The sequence below is a fragment of the Coptis chinensis genome, chromosome 4 (assembly GCF_015680905.1).
Source record: "Coptis chinensis isolate HL-2020 chromosome 4, ASM1568090v1, whole genome shotgun sequence".
Lineage (NCBI taxonomy): Eukaryota > Viridiplantae > Streptophyta > Magnoliopsida > Ranunculales > Ranunculaceae > Coptis > Coptis chinensis.
In genome coordinates, this window is record NC_141459.1 from 86,400,580 (window position 1) to 86,421,393 (window position 20,814).

At 37.7% G+C, this 20,814-nt stretch overlaps 1 protein-coding gene and 1 pseudogene across 2 annotated transcripts; one reads left to right on the plus strand and one right to left on the minus strand.

The window, feature by feature from the left end:
• Positions 1-797: 797 nt before the first annotated feature.
• On the minus strand, positions 798-4,717 carry LOC147505347 (transcription activator GLK1-like). 2 transcript variants are annotated; one of them, XM_086557913.1, is made up of 6 exons: positions 3,999-4,717; positions 3,454-3,594; positions 2,632-2,985; positions 2,484-2,540; positions 2,224-2,343; positions 798-1,291 (listed from the first exon to the last, which is right to left on the minus strand). In XM_086557913.1, exons 1-6 carry the CDS (start codon positions 4,428-4,430, stop codon positions 1,136-1,138), a joined length of 1,260 nt encoding a protein of 419 aa, XP_086414039.1. In that variant the 5' UTR covers positions 4,431-4,717; the 3' UTR covers positions 798-1,135. The 2 variants fall into 2 exon arrangements, with proteins under 2 accessions (XP_086414039.1, XP_086414040.1); XM_086557914.1 differs by lacking the exon at positions 3,454-3,594 and having other exon boundaries at positions 3,999-4,639.
• A 2,686-nt stretch (positions 4,718-7,403) lies between these two features.
• Positions 7,404-8,785, plus strand: LOC147505348 (uncharacterized; annotated as a pseudogene).
• Positions 8,786-20,814: the final 12,029 nt, after the last annotated feature.

Below are 20,814 nucleotides of genomic sequence, written 5' to 3' on the forward strand. Positions count from 1 at the left end.
GGTCAAGCATCACAACTGTATAGCATTTTGCTTAGTGATGAGTAACCCATTAGCTGATGTAGTGGTGAACCATTTGTCCCTTCACATTATAGGACAAACTGCCTGAATCCGATGTCACTTTGTCCCTCCAAATATTGTTTTCAAGTGTTTGTGTTTTTGAAGAAAAAAATTGGGGTATTTAGGCTTTAGTCCTATTATTAATTGCAATATTAGGCTTTGGTCACACGATGATGGGTATTCTAGCCATATTGATAAAAACAAACAGAATGACCAAAATCAACTATGTTGACTCACGGTCAAGGAAAAAAGTAGAACAAAACCTAATTAATTTGAAAAGTAGGACTAAAATTTAATATCACTATTAATAGTAGGACCAAAGTCTAAATAACCCTACCCCTAAAACTAATAGCAACAAAAATAGATGATCATATATTTATAGTGTCTCTATATCTAGGGGGAAAAGTGATTAAACTAATGATTATCAACTTGTCATTGAAAGTCTGAAAACCAAAATATATAATGTACAGTAAGTCAAATTTATTATAAATAAGGGAATGGTTTTATAAATTCTACGTTATAGTGACTAAAGTTACTCTACTCTTAAAATTGGACTTACAAGATGATTTGAGGGCTAATTTTTTGTGGAGATATATACATCACATGATGGAGAACATCTCCCATAAAAAATCAGCTCAATTGAACATATTTAACCTTGTAAAAAATTGTTTTGAAATTAAAAAATCTGGACCGTTGGATAATTTCGTAACTTTCTAAACGATATTTGATGAGGTTGTACATTTTCACCAAAAATCAACTTCTAATTCATTGTATTTAGTGCTAAAATAATTTTGAAATCACTTTAAGTGGAGTTCATATAACCATCCCCTATAAGTATATTACTCAAAAGACTATTACAAAAACTTGCCCTCAAAGTTAAGCCTCCGTGATCAGGTTATTGAAAAAGTATTCTTCCTCGTATGGACACAAGAACAAAGAAACATCATTTAATGATGAAAAAAGTAAAGGAAAATAGAAAACTGGAAAATAAAAGAGAAAACTCTACGTGTAAGACATGTCGTCAAATTTGGGTTTAGGTTGTTATGATGAGCATAACACCAAAGAAATGTTGAAGTGATCAAGCATGAGAAGTTGTGGGTGGTATTTTAGGAACACCTTGACGTTGCAATTCCACCATCACACAATCAAGAGCTGGAGGCTTTAGCCCAAGCGGAAGTGGCAACCATGGCTTTGATAAAACGTCTCCAATAGCTGCATCTATGCTCTCTTTTGACTGTTGATCACGAAATGAAAAAGGAACCATATAAGTGAAATTAGTACTATAATCCAAGAATTGAAAGATATTGTGGTGTGCTTAGTACTGTTGTCACAAAAGCAAAGAGATGCACCATATACATATAGTGACAAATTTTTCGTTTTCACTAAAAAAAGGAAAAACTTTAAGCCAGAAAATTATATTCACCAAAATATAATCAACAACTATATTGGTGGGCATAATTTTCCTTCCATGAAGGATTTCCAGACGATCGAAGAAAACAAGGCTGTATATCTTACTTCACATTTATAATTCTTCGCATACATGATCTAATCGCTATGTGTAGGACACTCGGACTCAATCATTGACATAATGATTAGAAGAAAAAAGCACAAAAAAGGCTACATAAAAATTCAATCTAACGAGGAATTATTTTTAAAAGCAAAGTAAATTTTGTAAAACAAATAAAATCATTCCTTGTTTCATTTCCTCGGTGATCGATCAACTTATTTGAGGTGCAAGAAATAATTAATGCAAATTAGAAAGGTGAAAGACCCCTAATATTATCCAAGACAAACATGTAAGTTCATGTAGATGCAGCCAAGAATCTGAAATCCGAACCCATCCACAATTTGTCCTAATTTATAAAGAGTCTTGTTATACATCACAGGATTCATCATTTTGACAGAGACAATTATATCAGCTTTTGAGTATACACTATTGTATATCTATCTTCTTTTATTTTGAAATGTGTTCATATCGCTTGGTCTAATAATTCACTAGACACGGATCCCAGGAAATTCTATATTACACACAAAGCTTACAATCATTGACATGACTTACAACCTAATACAATCCTTTTGTTAAAGTGCAACAAATTAAATATATCGTTATTTATGCAAATTTCATGAAGTAAGAGCACATTGTAAAATTTTGAAGTAATTTCTTACTGGATGGAAGTCAAATGGAGGATGGGAATGTGATTGGGCACTTGAGACACCAATGCCTTGGTCTACTTTGTACATGGCAAGGGGTGGTGGAATGCCTGGGACAGCTGGAGTTGGAAATCTCTGCATTTATACAAAACTCTAACAAAGTAAGTCGATCAGTTCTACTTTTATGTGTTTTGGGGATTGCAACATTATTGGTTTTATCCAAATGCATCCAAAACTTAGGCACAGATGGAAAGGTAAAAGGAGCAAGTACTTACAGTTGGTGCATGTATTGGAGGGAAGCAAGGAGTTCCTGGTGTAAGAGCACTTGGTACCTATCAGTCAAAAAAGAGGGTTTACTTAGAAAGTGAAATTAATAGACAGATTTAGTATGTGAAGGGAGATATATAAGGGGAGAGTAATTACAAGTTGGTGTTGTGGGTGGCAATATGGAGGATAAGGTTGTGCTAGTGATGGAGGAGTTGGGGGAGGTGGTGGTGGTGTCCATGGTGGCCGTGGTGCTGATGGTGAATGAGCAATATGTTTTGGCCACATGGGCATCACGGGCTTCTCAACTGCTGCTGGATGCCCCCAGACATGTAGTGGCCGTGGAAAAGGAGGTACAGGCGTAGGCGGAGGGAAGCCCATTGTTGGTGTAGGCCATGATGTCAAGTCCCTCTTACTTCCTCCCCCAACGCCTCCATATATATGTCTTCTTTGGTTCCAACTTGCTGCTTCGGCTTCTCTTGCTCTCAAATGCTTCTGATGAGATCTGTATTTCTGGGCAAATATACAAAAAATTTACATTAATCTCGTAATAAATTCACTAAGAAGCATCCAGTATTAATATTCTAGTAGTCTTTCAATAATTAAATTTTATTTGATTACTGAACTTACAAAGAACATTTTTTTTTGCTGGGTACAAAAAACATTCACATGTATTGTAGGCAAATCTTAAGTGCATGATGAACGTTGTACTATAGTAGAACATACACTTTTCTAAAGCATTCGAGATATTGGACGTACATGTAGTGAGTTTATATGATTGAAGGAAACCTATAATTGGTAACCAGATCTACCAAGGGCGTACACTGAAAAACGTTTCCTATAGAGTTTTAGACAAAAATCCAGGAAAATCCAACTCTTCTATAATTTCATGAGAGATACAGAAGAGGCTGTGGAGAGAAAGAAACAAGACATTGCAGAAATGACAGAAACCTAAAAGTTTGAAAAAAGCAAGAGATGTACTTGGAGGTGACTAGCAATATTGTGACGAGTTAGACAATCTATGCCCATAAGCTCTAAAATCCTCGAGGGGACTGCCTTATCCATGCCAAGCTGCTCCACTGCTTGAACAAATCTTCTATGCAGTTCTGGAGTCCAATCCACCTACACAAAATCCATTAAAAGTAAACTTTTGAGAGAGGGTCACTTAGCTCATCCCACAAAATGTTCATGAGAGAGAAAGAGATAGAGGGTTCCTACTTTCTAGTATTTATTTCAGGAGGTTATGGTACTCAACTAGACTTTATCTGAACATCTACCCATGACTTCTCTATCACTCTAGCTACTTCATGAAATATGTGACTTCCAATAAATACTCGATGGATGAGAGAGATCGAATTTGAAGTCAGAGAATTCAAAGCAAGCTTCCTTAATAATATCTTAACTAGTTAAGGTTATCGAAAATAAAAACTAGTACGTTACAACCTAACTGTCTATGACGAACCAAGAAACATACTCATGCTAACAAATTTTAGCCTATCCAGATTTAAAATCTAATCAAAATTTACCTTCATTTTTCGCTTCCCATGTGACTTGGATGATTTCCGACCTTTATGATGACCTTCTTTTGGAGATGAATTCACCCTAACTGATTCATGTCTCTTGCTTACTATTTCTTCTCCTAGATTTGAAGTCAATCCGGAACCTGAACCTGAACCTGACCCTCTATCTTCTTCTTCTCTTCTTTCATTGTCCTCTACCTTTTCGTTCGAATAGGACGTATTAAACTCTGACTCCTCGCCTCCACTAAGTGAAAACTCAGCCAGCATGTCTGAATCCATCTCCAAGTCTGGCAATACGTCTCCTTCACCGATGCCAATAAATATATCATCGAAATCAATATCATCAAGCAAAGAGAACCCGTCGAGGTCAAGTGAAAAGCTCTCCATCTCTCCTTCCCTTCCATTGCTAGTACTTATCAAAGATGATACAGCAAGCATTCCAATTTTTTTTTTTAAATGGAATTTAACTTGGTAACCACTTATATATATGTTATTATATATTCCGCTCTAAATCACCTACACCCGCATAAGGAGATTCCAGGACTCGAAATCGCAACAAAATTCTATTCTAGAAGTAGAAGTGTATCAAACTTTTAGAAAATGGTTGCTAGCAAAATGACTACAAAAGGAGGGAGGACTAATGTAGTGTAATATGACTTGGTTTGAATTGGCTTATAGACAGCAAGAGGAGTGTGGCAAGGTTGGACCTCAACCACAACTTAGTCGAGATTTCTGAGATTTGTTTTATGTTTTTGTTTGGGCTTGAAGAGTTGTTTCATTTTTTTAGGACTTGTGGACGCAGATTTTTTCAACATTCAAAAAGAGGACTCTAAAGGGATACACTCAAGCTCTTTTATTTTGGTTTTGTTTTTCAGGGCAGGTGGGAGGCTTAATTAAAAGGGATAAAACCGCCAAATTGATGTCAGATTGGTGGGGTTTGAGTCTATCTATTTAACAGTAAAATTAACAAAATAATATACTTGTGTCTATCCCTATTTATCCCTATTTTACAATGGCTGGTTTATCCCTATTTTACTGTTGTGTCTACATTGTTTAACCTTATTTTACTAAGGACACACTTCTTATATAGTTCTACTCTGTCATGATCATTTGAGTGGCTGATATGCAATCGATTTAAATGTTGGCTAGCTGGTCGAAGTATATGATGCATTGATCGAGAGACAATGAATCCTTTATTTTTTTTTTCGCTAAAGGTAATTTGTATTAAGTAAAAAATGAGTTACAAGAATAGTTACAGGTGACCAGAGTCATTACAATTTGGCGCACTACAGTGCAAATCCCCAGGGGCGGCCCTGAGTACAGTCGATTTAGGCGAGTGGCTGGGCCCTAAAAAATTGGTGCAAAAAAAAAAGGCCCCATTTTGTAGTAGCTAGTAAGAACAATTAAAGCAAAGAGAGCTAAGTTGGTACCAAGACTTGTTTTCAAATAGATAGTCATAGTTTCAAGCCTCTCCAAGGATTAATATTTTAATTAGAGACTCACATTTGGAACTCGCCCCCACACAAAGTCTCAGGGCCACCCTTGCAAATCCCCTCAAGATAAATTAAGAAAAGAATATGAAGTATATTTAGAGTTAGGGTCTTCAATCCTCGGAATAAAGTATGCACGTGTATTCCATTATTGTTTAGCTCCTTTAGCTTAGGTAGTGATACACCTTTCCTTGCACATGTGTCAGTTGAGATAATAGGGTTAGGCATACCTTTGGACTTGCGTAAAATCTGATGAAAACATTTCCTCCGACATCAGTAGGTACAAGCTCATCTAGTGTAGCATCAAGAGGTGGGTAGTTACATACATATTGATCATTACTGGAAGAAGACATACTAGCTAAGTAATTCGCACTCCTATTTACCTCTCTATATACATGACAAAATATAACATTAAGTAAGAGAGCAACTAGCTAAGTTATAGCTCCTACAGTGTTCATACAATACCAAGGTGCTGTCTCTTTCCCTTTCAGAATTTGAATTGCCCTTTGTGAGTCTGACCATAGTTGAATTAGAGTACGTTTAGTCTCCAGACATAAAGAGAGATCTACTTCTATTGCTTTCAGTTTTTGGAACATAACTGACCTCCTGAATCCACCTCTTGAATATGTGAAAATCACATTTCCTTCATGATCAATAGTAATGCCACCAAATCCAACTCTCTGGTCAGCTACCGAACCGTCTGTGTTGAGCTTAGTTTGAAATATCTTGTGGGTGGCAGCTTCCATTTGCAAAGAGTAGGATTTCTAATCGAGTACTTTACCTGTATATCAAGTCTTGAGAGTAAGGCCTGGATTTCTACAGTGTCAATCACAGAGTCTATCTTGATGCTAATGTAGAGCTTCATGTCCTTCAAAATGTTACTTGCCAGGTGCTGCCAAGCTAGTAATATTTTGGTTCTAAAAACTCCTTTCATTTCTTTCTGACCAAAGATAGCCAATGGTAGCACATACATAGGTTTTGTAGACTTCAGCAGTGAGAGATTTTTTTTCCTGCAATAATTGATAATGCTGCACCATTCTTCATTTGAGATTTTCACTATGTTTTCCAATTATAGAGCATGTTTCACTCTTGACCAAACATTAGTGGAGTACTGATAGTAAAAAAACAAGTGTTTAGAGTTTTCTCTCTCACTATTGCAAAAACAACACTGAGAAGTGTTTAGGACTTTTTTGTGCATGAGTCTGTCTTGGGTGGGTAAGCTGCTTGAGAACAATTGCCATCCATTGAAAGAATGTTTGGGCAACACTAGTTTTCCCCATACCATCTTGCACCAGTTCAGATTCTCTCTTTTCTTTCTAAGATCATGGTCAGCTGAGAAGTTCATTTCTCTCCGTGTGGATGAAATGAGTAGCCACTCCATTTTGCGTCGTGCATGTTCCCAAGCCTACTTGCAATATATGCACTTTGTGTTGAAAGTTGCGGCTGCTAAAGTAGAATATGGTTGGATCCAAAACCTCATCCAACCAAGCTCAATTGCCTTAGTTATACATTCTACGATTGCCTTACATTATGCAACATAGCTTGTACAGACCCCTAGTCCTCCTATTAGAGTGCCATGAACCACACCATTATTATCTTTGTATATAACTCCCCACCCTCAAAGTTTAGGATTTCCTCTACTCAATCCGCCTGACCCTCTGTGTTTGCTTTAATAAGCCCTGGTGGAGGAGCATTGAATCCCTTATTTGGGTTCTCCCAATAATAGAATGTGATGAGCAATCAATATTTTTACTGATTAGACGTACATATCTCCCTCGAGGCCCGAGGGCTCATTCATTTGCCATAGCATTCTGGGGTCTTAGCCGATTTCAATGATATTAAAATTTAAAGTCCAACTCAAAACCAATTGGTTAATTAATTTGATGAGGCAAATGCAGCCGCATGCATTGGAATCTATTACTATATTAATAGATATTGTACCTAAAGTAGGAGTTATCTTATTTTAGTAGGAGTTATATTTTAGGTAAGAAGATTTTGAGGAGATCGACAAAGCCTTGGAGAGCAAGGACTCTCGGCAATCTTTGTATATATATAGTTGAGGTTTTGTGAATAAAGATAGAGAAAATTAGTGAACAATTTAACATGGTATCAAGAGCTTAGAGAGATCCTAGGGTAAACACGATTTTTTTTCTTTTTTCAGTCTTTTAGCCTCCAAGAGAGATCATGGCTGGCGGAGAGGGAGACCAATCAAAAGATGGGGAAAAGAAGGTGGATAGGACGTATCATCTTGGATCGAGTGACAGTCCGGGAAACATCATTACTCCTATTCAATTACGTGGGGAGAACTACGATGAATGGGCGAGGGCAATTCGCACCTCGCTAAAGGCGAAGAGGAAATTTAGCTTCGTGGAAGGGATGGTTCCAAAGCCAACAACAGAGGAGAAACTTGAGGATTGGATCGCTGTGCATTCGATGTTGGTGTCATGGCTGACCAATACCATTGAGTCGTCCGTTCGGACGACACTAGGAGAATATGATGATGCACAACTCTTGTGGAACAATCTCAAAAGTAGGTTTTGTGTGGTAAGCGGCACTCGTATATGTCAATTAAAAACGTCCTTGGGGTAGTCCAAGTAAGGAAAAACCGAGATTGTGGCAATTTACTTTGGTCGTTTGTCAAGAATCTGGGACGAACTAACCACATATATGAAGGTGCCGGTTTGTAAGTGTGGAAGTTGCACATGTAGCATAGTCACGCAGGTAGAAAAGTTGAAAGGAGAAGACTATCTACATCACTTTCTTATTGGCCTCGATGGAGCATATGCTTCAATTCGTACAAATCTGCTGGGACAAGAGCCATTACTGCCGACGCTTGATAGAGCATATCACCAAGTGATTCAAGCGGAAAGACTGCGTGGAGGAGAGTTATCCTCATCCAAGGAAGAATGAGATAGTATCATGGCCTTCTCAATTCAGCCTGATACGCATGGCAGTGGCAAGTCTCGTTCTATGGATCCTACTGACAAGTTTTGCAATAATTGTAATAGAGAAGGCCACGATGAATCCTCTTGTTTTCAATTACACGGCTTCCCCGAATGGTGGGGGGACCGGCCTCGTGGAAGTAAGGGACCAGGTCGTGGTGGAGGACGGACAGGAAGAGGAGGTGGGCGTGCAGGATCTGGTCGTGGCCGAGGGTATGGTGCACCGTATGTTCATCCAAATAAAACTGGTGGGTCACGGAACTTCACCGGCAAGCAAAGTAACGCCCCGCAGGGCTGGCGGATCGCGAAAGCTCGCGGGTCTTGCGGGTGTTTAAGCAACGCAACTGCAGCAAATTCTTGATCTTTTAAGCTTAGCCAAAACAAAAGACCGACTGTATGGTAAGAACAGTGGTTTTAGTTGGATTGTCGATACAGGAGCATCGAACCATGTGTTGTGTGACTTGTCTCTTTTGTAGAATGTGAGAAAGGTGAAACACTGCCCGGTGGGTTTACCGGATGGCAACACGGCCAAAGCAAATCAAGAGGGGAGTGTCGTGTTGCCAGGAGGATTGAAGCTTGACAGTGTGCTTTATGTCCCACAATTAACATGCAATTTAATTTCTGTGACCCAATTAATCGATGACTTAAATTGCGTTGTACAATTCACTAAAAATCTTTGTGTTATACAGGACCAACCGACGAGGAAGGTGATTGGAGCGGGTGAAAGATTGGATGGACTTTATTTTTTTCGTGGTGTTCCTCAAGTGAAGGTCTTAACAGTGGATGGTGATTCGTCGTTCGAGTTGTGGCATCAACGAATGGGGCATCCGTCGGAGAAAATATTGAAGTTGATTCCGGCTGTCAGTCATTCTCGTCGAAACAATAGTAGAGCTTGTGATGTATGTCCGCGTGCAAAGCAACCTAGGTCTAGTTTTCCCACTAGTATGAATAAAGCTGGTAGGATTTTTGAACTTGTTCATTTGGATTTGTAGGGGCCTTACAAGGCTCGTTCTTCATGTGGGGCTATATATTTTTTGACAATAGTAGATGATTTTTCGAGAGGAGTTTGGGTATACTTACTATGCAATAAATTGGAAGTTGAATCTATGTTTCTTAATTTTGTTGCTATGGTTGAACGACAATTTGAACAAGTGATAAAACGTGTGCGAAGTGACAATAGGACCGAATTTAATTGTTTGCATGATTATTTTCGAAATAATAGAATTTTTTTTGAAACTTCTTGTGTTGGGACTCCACAACAAAATGGGAGGGTTGAGAGAAAACACCAACACATTTTGAACGTGGCTCGAGCATTGCGATTTCAAGGGAACTTACCAATCAAATTTTGGGGAGAATGTGTGTTGGCAGCATGTTACTTGATTAATAGAACACCCTCTACTTTACTGAAGACTAAATCGCCATATGAACTATTGTTTAGGAAAATGCCTTCTTATGAGGTTGTTCGTGTATTTGGTTGTCTTTGCTATGCTCATAATCAACGACACAAAGGTGATAAATTTGCAAGTAGGAGTCGTAAGTGTGTCTTTGTTGGCTATCATTTTGGGAAGAAAGGTTGGAAATTGTATGATTTAGAAACACATGAGTATTTTGTATCAAGGGATGTGAAGTTTTTTGAAAAAGAATTTCCTTTTGCGCCACACCAACCACGGAGTGTGGTGACTCCTACGCTGGTGAACAATAAGGATGGGGCATGGAGTGAGGATAAGGGTGCCGATGAGTGTGTTGTGTATATTGAGGGGGGTTGGAGTTGGAGGGTGTCCACCCTCGAAGGGGGTCGTGGTGCAGCCCGTCTGGCCACATGAGGAGGATATGCATGATGAGGGGCTGGAGAATACGGTGGGAGAGCAAGATGCGCTAGTTAACAGTGAGTTGGGGCACGGGAAATGAGCCAAAACTCTTTCCACACGATATTGTGATTTTGTTACTCATATTGTACGAAAAATAAGTCCATATGAGATTTCATCAGCTACTTCATCTTGCTCAGGTACGCCCTATCCTATAACATATTTTGTGAATTGTGAACGTTTTTCTGTGAGAAATAGGAATTTTCTTGCAGCAGTGACAGTGGGACATGAGCCAAAGCATTTTAAAGAAGCAATGAAAGACTCGGAATGGCGAGATGCGATGGGAAAGGAGATACGAGCCCTTGAAGACAATGAAACTTGGGTAATGGAGACTCTTCCACCCGGAAAGAAAGCACTAGGGAGCCAGTGGATATATAAAATTAAGTATAAATCTGATGGCAGCATAGAGCGACTCAAAGCAAGACTTGTGATCTATGGCAATCATCAGGTGGAAGGAATTGACTATAACAAGACATTTGCTCCTGTGGCAAAAATGGTGACAATTCACACTTTTCTTGCAATTGCTGCTGTTAAAAGATGGGAGGTACATCAAATGAATGTGCATAATGCTTTCCTTCACGGTGACTTAAATGAGGAGGTTTATATGAAGGTTCCTCCAGGTTTTGAGAATACAAATCCTAACATGGTTTGCCGGTTAAAAAAGTCATTGTATGGTCTAAAACAAGCTCCCATGTGTTGGTTTGCAAAATTGTCAACAACATTGAAGAATTATGGATTTGTGCAATCCTTTTCAGATTATTCATTATTTGGGTTGTGCAGGGGCAGAACTCAGCTCAACGTATTAGTTTATGTTGATGATTTGATTATTGCAGGGAATGACAAGGTTGCATTGACAGTTTTTAAAGATTACCTTGGCAGGTGTTTTCATATGAAGGATTTGGGAGTTTTGAAATATTTCTTAGGGCTAGAGGTAGCCCGTAATCCAGAAGAAATTTTTCTTTGCCAAAGAAAATACACACTCGAGATAATTTCCGAAACGGATTTATTGGGAGCAAAGCCTACGACATTTTCTATGGAACAAAATCACAATTTGGCACTTGCTAAGGGTGAATTTCTTGCAGATCCAGCTCCGTATAGACGACTTGTAGAGAGATTGATTTACTTGTCTGTGACGAGACCTGATCTTACATATTCAGTTCATATTCTGTCCCAATTTATGCAACAACCTCATGAGGATCATTGGGAGGCGGTTCTCAGGGTCGTGCGATATCTAATGAAAAGTCCGGGGCAAGGGATTTTGCTTCATGCTGATAGTGACCTCAGTCTAGAAGGATGGTGTGACTCAGATTGGGCTAGTTGTCCACTTACGCAGCGTTCCTTAACTGGATGGTTCGTGTTACTTGGCTGTTCTCCGATGTCGTGGAAGACCAAGAAGCAACAAACAGTGTCTAGATCGTCTGCGGAGGCTGAGTATAGATCAATGGCGGCAACAGTGTGCAAGTTGAAGTGGCTTAAACAACTTTTAGGTGATTTGGGTGTGCAACATCCGAAGGGTATGAAGTTGTATTGTGATAGTCAGTCGGCGTTGTACATTGCTCAAAATCCAGTTTTTCATAAAAAGAACTAAGCATATAGAGTCTGACTGTCATTTTGTTCGAGATGCAGTGACTGAAGGGATGATTTGTCCGTCATATGTTTCTACTAGTGTTCAATTGGCAAACATCTTTACAAAAGCATTGGGAAAAGAAAATTTTGAGTTTCTACTTGGCAAGTTGGGCATTCGAGATCTTCACGCTCCAACTTGAGGAGGGGTATTATGATATTAATAGATATTGTACCTAAAGTAGGAGTTATCTTATTTTAGTAGGAGTTATATTTTAGGTAAGAAGATTTTGAGGAGATCGACAGAGCCTTGGAGTGCAAGGACTCTCGGCAATCTTTGTATATATATAGTTGAGGTTTTGTGAATAAAGACAAAGAAAATTAGTGAACAATTTAACATAATCATATAGCAGGGTATTGAAGGACCCATAGATGGTCTAGCATCTATATATGGGTTGTTTGCTATTGATTCACAACAATAGAGTGATGGCTATAAGATTGCATTATCGATTTTGTTTTTTTGTAAGTGCAGTAGTGATGGATAGCATCCGGTGTGTTTTGTTAGGGGGCGTTCAGAATTATACCACCCTATTTCTAGACGTGTCTAACCGGCCTATGAATTATATCACCAATGCTTCATTTGATTTTCATTGAATTCACGCTCTCTACAAATTTGAACTTGTAAGGTAATTGGCAATTTGACAATCACATCGTCCATATATAGCAGCCTAGCAAACTGACAATATTTGCAAGAAAAAGATGGACAACTTCTAATTTCCAAGGACTTTTGCAATGTGTAACAGTGTAATGCACTGATTTTTGCAAGCTGCAAAGCACATGCTAATTTTATACTGTACAGCAAACTCTAGCTTGCTTTTTTTAACCTTATTACTGCACATTTTCAAATAACAGCGGAATTTCATTGCAATTCAAAAGGAGCTTTGGGTGATTGAATGGACTATACGAAAAGAAGTATTTCTAACGTTATTCTATAAAAATCGATTCGCAGCATATACACGAACTCGAAATAATCGTAGCCATCCAACTCGAACTGTTCAACTGATTGTAACGCTATCAACCGTCCAAGGAGAATATTACATTACAGAATTCTTTGTACTGATAATATCCATTAGGTCCATGAAGAGTCAAGATCAATGGTCATGTGCAAGGATATTGATACATCGTTTTCCATGGCGATCTAAATATCTTTGTCTTTTCTTATAATAGCTAGTAAGTCTTTTTCTGTCTTTTTTTTTAAGCGCACTTGCGACATTTGAGTTGTTTGTGGCCAAATGTCCCGGCTGGTTCAGAGCCATGCATAAAGACTTTGGTAGGGCTGTATTTGATCCTAGTGCATCATAATTGAAATTGAAACTGAAACTGAAACTGAAACTGAAACATCGATTATTATTCTGATATGGGTGAAATAGTTGACTACAGTAGTCTACATCATATTATATTACTAATCCAATTAAGTGAATAAATATATAGTGATACACTGATACTACAAGTAATACTGCCTTAGCTTTAACTACATAATTTCCATTTTGAGCGAGTTTTGCTGGGTAAAATGTCCTCCATAACATTTTTCATTATTATTATAATTATTATTTATTTACCATTTTCGCAATAAGATAGTGAAGGAGTGGGAATTTGGCCCTAACGATCCTAACCCGGCTTTGACCGACCCAACCCTAAGCCCTATAAAACCCTCACAACTAAAGCCCTCACAGAGTTTAGGGCAAGGCTGGCCCGGCCCTAATGCCTTCTAGGGCAGGGCTAGGGCAAATGTTCTAAAACATAGCCCCGGCCCTAATTTAGCCCTCATTAGTCCGGCCCTAATCAAGCCCTAACCGGCCCTGTTTCACACTTTCACTATAAATACACATACAATAATTGTCCAACTCTTTGTTAAATATTTTCAATTAAAATAATATTGTCCTTTGTAATTTATCACTTACACCCAAAGGTACTTCCAATAACTTGTCTTATATAACAAAAACTTGTCAACTTAGCAGCCATGAAGAACAATGAGCACTAGCCTAATAAAAAAATAATATTTTATTCCTTTGATCATCAAGTCAAAGTCCAGAACTTATTATTCTCAATTTCTTTTCCCACTTACTTCTTATAAATTATATTTTTATTCACATCCAAACCAAGTCTAGAACTAAAGGTTTCCTTCCACACCATTAAAGCGAAATACAGAGCAGACATTTGTAAAATAGAAACTAAAAAACAACCTTTGTCAGAAAAATGTCATCTGTAATCTCAAACCTTTCTCCATCACTTGTTCAAAAGCCAATATTTTCATTTCCACATACAAAGCTTGAATCACTTTTAAATTAGAAGAAAGGTAATATTATATTTGTTTGAATCTATTATGGAAACAATTTATGATATTGGAAACAGTTTAACAACTTCCCTAGCCCTTAACCAAAGCTATTATGTTTCTTCTTTATATCTATTACTTCTTCTTTTAAAATGATAATATAATTATTTGTCTATGTATTTCAATGTTAAATGTAATTTTAGTGAGGTTTGAGTACAAGAAAGAACAAATTCCGAACTCTCGATGTACTTCAGTTAATTAGATTGTGGATGTGCATTTTAAATTGTTGGACTTATCCAGGATTATTATTAGATTGGTGGGACTTTGAGTTTGTAGATCATTGTACATTTTTGTAATATAAATGAGTTTTAAAACTGATGTAGTAAAAAGAAAAAAATATATAAGACTGGCCCTAAAGCCTTTAAAGAGGGCTTAGGGTAGGGTCAGGGCTTGAGATTTAGACTTGTGACCCAGCCCAACCCGACCCTATGCTGACTTTAGGGTCGGGCCGACCTGACCTTAATATCTAAATGGCTTTAAATGTTTAGGGTTGGGCTAGCTCGACCCGGCCTATTGCCCACCCTTAAGATAGGCCATATATAAGTTTGGTATAAGCACTGTTCTAAAAATCGGTCTAGGCGGCCGCCTAGGCGCTAGGCGGTGCCCAACCAACTCGCCTAGGCCCTAGTCATTTAAAAAATCGGTGGACCGACTAGGCGGGTCTAGGCGGACCAATTAGGCGGGCGAGGCGGGTCTAGGCGGTCTAGTCAAGTTTTTTTTTTTGAATGATTAAATGTCGAAAAATAAAGGCCCGTATAGGCTTAAAATTTGAATGAGTTTAAAAGACTTAAGTCTAATGTAAATTATATGTCACTATAACAAAGAGTATGTTTTTATATGAAGTCAATATTGCTAAACTATTACGCATTTTTGTAATAAGTATCTTTGTTTGTGTTTATTTTTTGAGTTATGGTAAACGATTTTCTTCATTTCTTGTAGTATATGTGTGTATTACTGATATATGCTTGGAGAACACTACTTAGAGTTTTGATCTCTCTAAATTAATGTAAAAGCAATCAAGATTCCTTACTCACGATCTTCGTTTCGTAGAGTTTGAATAAGGATTCGAACTAACCTAAAGCTTAGAACAACTAAAAATTAGATGTTACAATAAAGGGAAATTAAGGAGTAAGGATATAATATAAATGTTAGATTTTTCCTTCCTACACAAACATTAATAAAAACATTAACAATGAAAACATGCACTTAATACCGAAATGGAAATTTGAAAGAGAAGTTGGAGAGTTAATCCTCCTCATGTGAAACTATCATTAGTGTTGATTTGAAATATGTTTTGATTCTTCCTAGACTCATAGACAAGTCCCTAACGGAAAAATAGATTTGATCTCTAGCATGCATGACTCACTAAAGAGCTCATACATGCTAGCAAGTGGAACCAAACAATGACTTATCTCTAAGCTCATTGCTTGATTCCTAACTAAACTCTACACCAACTACCATTTTGGGGTAGGATGTAGAGTTAGTTGTTCTTCCTAAACCTACCAAACCAACAACAATTGGTTTACCCTCACATGAGTTAGATTAACTCCCCAAAAGGGAAGTTAGCTCATGATCCTTGGGACAAGGACTTATGAACTAAGAAAAAAAACACAAAAGAGAAAGAGAGAGAGAGAGAGAGAAGAAAATCAACAACCAAACTCACTTCTATTATTTTCTAGAAGAACAAGTGTTCCTCCATTAAAACTATTACAAGTTTTTCAATAATAACTAAAAACTAATTTCTCATTTTCACTAAGGAACTAAAATAATGTCATGTGAGGAAAATAAGTCAAGGGAGTAAATGGAGTGTCCCCACATTTGTCTAATTTTTTTCTCCATTTGAGAGAAATCTCATTTCCTCACGTGAATTATCAAACCACATTGATTCATTTTTATCTACCACATTAAAACAAAGTGACACCTTGCCTTTTTTTTTCACTATTAACACCTAATCTAATTTATTACATGCAAGGTGTCAACTTTGCACCAATAATTTGTTATCTTTGTCTTGACATGCTCCATGATTGATGACTCATCCAATCTTGTGGCCCGCAGATAGTGGGTCCATGTGCGCGATCGATGCGATCCGGTATTTTGGGCGGTTTTACAACTTCCCACCTATGCGTAGAGTTCATCATACGATTGTCCGAAAGCAACTCTCTTTGTCGCATTAGAGTCCCTGGTTCGAGGTAGGAGCTTTGGAAGTTTGATGCTTCTACGTGGATTTGGGAGAATTCATATATCTGTAGCGTTCCTCGTGCTTTATTCAGAGTTTAACCAATATTTCCATGTTTTCGCAAATACCGCAAAAGTATGAAAACATATTTATTTCATGATTATTAAACACATAATGAACCAAATTTATATGTCTCAATGGGGTTTCATAATACACTTTTGGGTGCTTATCACACTACCCCAAACAAAGACTTTGCTTGTCCTCAAGCAAAGAAGAGACACTAAATTAGATAAGTAGCCAAAAATGTGTAGTCCTAAACTAATTCTCGTTTCGTAGAGTGCGATTGCATTGACCATATGCAACAAGGCCTTAAACCACTAGGAATTCCCTAGTGGACGAGTTATAGCCTCGTGAGAGTTTTCCAGAAAAGATACTCACAAACTTCATTTATACTACAACGACTCAGTGACAGAAACTTGTTTCCTAAATTAATCTCAGATATCCATACATATCCTTAGCAGGGAATGAGGATTTATTTCTTTGAAACTCAAGTTAATATGTATTCAATAATTAAAACATCTACATATGATTATTCATGCAGTGAACTTTTCATTGAAATATACTAGCAGGGTTGTTTCTGGATCCTTGGAGAGCATACCTAAATGGGTTCTCATAGGTATGTATTGAAACACATATTCACTCAAAAATTTTCCACTCAGGTTTTGTTAACTCCAGTGTGCAGTGGGCACACATTTCCTTACATCTCAATGACAGTCAGAGGAGCCGATGTCGATCAATCACGTCTACTACTTATTATCACACCACCCTACTCCTAATTGAGCTAGAGGTCTTTATTAGGTATTGTGGGGCTTAGGTGATAGTGTACAAGAAAATGGAAATGGATAATCAAAATTTACGAGTATGAGAGAATAGGGTCTTCATATATTTACACTAGAGAAATCCTTGTTTCCTTTCCTTCTTCTAACCGAAGTTTTTTCCAACCTTGTTCTTAAGCCTGCGGATACTAATTTTTTTTTATATATATATATATATATATATATATATATATATATATATATAGGCTTAAGAACATGATTCTATTTTCTTTTTGAAGCAAGTAAGCTGACTTATATTTTGGGACAAGTCTTTCTCTTTATTCTTTCCACATTTCATCCTATTTTTTCACTTAGGTAGGTTCTTTTATTTGGTTTAATAAATGGGTAAGGAATTTTTGGTGAAAGTGAAAGGTTTGATGAGAACAGTTCGATTGGAGTGACTAGCGGTAAAATTTGTAATGAGGTAAGAATTTTTAGCTATGTCGATCCAAAGAAGGCCTAAATTCTTCGCCTAGGGTTGGTGGTGATCAAGTAAGTAGATCGTAATTTCCTCTAATCGGAAAAACTACTCCTCTGTGTCATCACACACAAATCACTCATATCAAGGCTTTTGGTTAGATTCTCACAGGATTTATAGTTTAAGTAACTAACCGTTGGTTCGAAACTTACTCGCTATGTACAATCAATGATACTTTCAAGACATGAATATTCATGAAAAGATGTATAAACTATTGCATATGTATTATCTAAAGTTTCTTAAAACAAATCCTAATTAGGATACTAATGTGAGATTTCTAGACAATTTTCATCATTGAAAAGAAAACAAGACTTTGTCACTAAGTACAATTATTAATATGAAAATAAAAAACTATATATAGGCTACAAGATGCCTAATTTTTTTTCTGAGGTTTAAAGCACCCCCAAACAGAATGATGCTTAGTCCTCGAAGGATCAATAATTAAAGAGAGAAAGTACCTGAGAACCGTGAGCAAAATTAGGGCTAGATTGCTGGAACAGAGAGGTTGGAGATCATAATATATTATTCAGAAAGAACAAGAAAATGTTCAATAACACACTAAACATAGCACACGATACATAGCACACGAAATAATGAACCATAGCATACGAAACATGAAAAACAATAGCACACCAAACAGAAGGTTTAGCTAGATATATGTACAATGGCAAACTCAAGTTTACCATCCAAACAGACGTGAAGGTCAAGGCCCTCTTTAAGGAAATGCATTTCCTTAGCATCGCGCCAATAGATAATAGTCTGCCAAATTTCTGCCCATTCTTTGTCTCCGGATTCCCTCAAATTGGTCTTCATCTTTTCGTCCTTTGGGTAACATCAAACATGCTTCGTATCGGGCGGGACGCTTCCATTAATTTAAACCTCAATGAGCGAATGATTACGTTTCTTTGGGCACATGGAATCTACCTTGACCCGATCATGAAAAGTGGTTGCAAACCGTGGGAAATGTGTCTTCATGATCCCGCAAGCGGTGGATCGGTAAAAGTATATACCGATCCCTGAAAAGTCGCGAGCTCGTTTCAATTTGGAGATAACACAACCTAAAATGTTAAATAATGCATGACCCGAGCTAGTGCAATTGAATACAACGCAGCGACCCTCATTGGCGTAGAAAAATGCCAATCTCCCATAATGTTTAGGAGTACAAATAACATGGCAGTCCCCATGTTCATGGTCATGCTTGCTAATGGAATGGTGATGTTACGCCATGGCACATGGCCATCTCCTTCTCGTTTGATCTCAAGACCATCACCATAAGAGTCGCAAAAATGCTTGCCCACGAAAGGAACGGTAAGAATTATGATAGATGTCCGCCAAGATGCAGTGGGTTAAAGTGGTATGGAAGGTCCAAAGATAGAGCAAGTTGTTGTTGAGAAAAGATATGAGGTGTGTCACCAACTTCGGATTGTGAACCGTCTAAGTAGAAACTATGCATGGTTGAATCTTGGTGTGTCATCCATATTAGCATAAAAGTATATGTAGCCAAACTAGGAGAATAAGTTTGGTGGGGTTGAAGAATTAGGGAAGACCACCCAATGTTTGTGATGTAATCATGGAAGAGATGGCCATAGGCATTGGAATCCATCATAGATCGAAAAGGATTGCTTTCGGGGAATGAGTTTGGGAGGTACCATGGATGATGAAGATGTAATGTTTGATGAAGATGCCATGGTGGATGAAGTAAAGAAATGGGTAACGATATTGGTATTTGAATGGAAAAATGAGTATGTAAGAAAATAGACCTCCTATAGCACATGTTAAAATTATATTAGTCACAACGAAATGATGACAATCCTACTAAGCATTTCATACAAAATAAAACAAAAAGATAAGATAAAATACATAGTACGACGGAAAAACGTAATAACATATATGATTATATACTTATTGACTTAGTAATATCATGGATTCGATATTGATCTAGGAGATGCATATTTTACACCAGACTGTTTAGGTCTTCTATTTGTTGGTCGAGCTGCATCCGAATGTCCCCTTGGGCGGGCAGAGTATGCAGTTTGATTTTCCATTAGGAGAGCATGATTTTGCAAGAATTGATAATGATTTTCCAAGATCTCTTCTGTTCAACATCATCGCGTTGCTTGACGATCTTGGAAATCTGAAGAGTTGTGATGATGATATTCTCGACGAAGCGTGTAGTTCCCTCAAACCCGATGAAGAAGTTTAATGCCTTCCATGGGATTAATAATATTGACATGGCATTTTCATAAATAAATGGTCGAATTTGAGCTTGAGGTGTTACGCTTCATCTATCGAGTATCGGGGGTCCAAAACCAGCGGAGTAGTCTGTTTGAAATACCTTTATATATGCTCTTTGAAGGGGTGTCTCGGAGATATTATTGGATAACCCTAACGCATCATAATCTGCGTAACCAAAGTGGGTAGAGAGCGGCCGACCTTCTTGTTTTCTTGGTGATTACGTTCGAGGTGTTGGATCGGACAAAAGTCATCTCTTTGAGTTTGCAAAATCCAAAGTAGGTGAAGTTGAGGCTTTGTGACTTCAGTTTGGTGTGATGTACCTACCACATTATGTCCAAACCGGTGGAGCACAACACGTTGATTCTGTTTTCAAAGAGCGTTGAAGAACCATGTGATGTGTATGTTCGACGTCGCCATGAGATACGGTAGCTCGCAGTAAAGTTTTTGCAGAATCGAATGATGACTCTTGAACAAGGGACTCCTGGGTTTTTAGTGGGATTTGAAGTATGTCGGAGATCATTTCCTTATTAAATTCTAATCGTTGTCCATAGGCATTGAAGTAGAATTTTCCATCTTCATATCCGCTAAATTGGTAGAACATCAAAACCAATTCGGGAATAACTAGGCTCTTTGAATGATATAGAAGAGGCGTCCATCCTCGACGTATGATTTCAGTGTCAAAATAAGGAGAAAACCGGCCTTCTTCGAAAGTTTTTAGGTAGTCTTTCTCTGCCGTTATTTTTCTTGGTTGAGCCATTGCTGAGGGAAGGATAGTGAAAATTGTATGAATAAGAATGGCTTAAAAA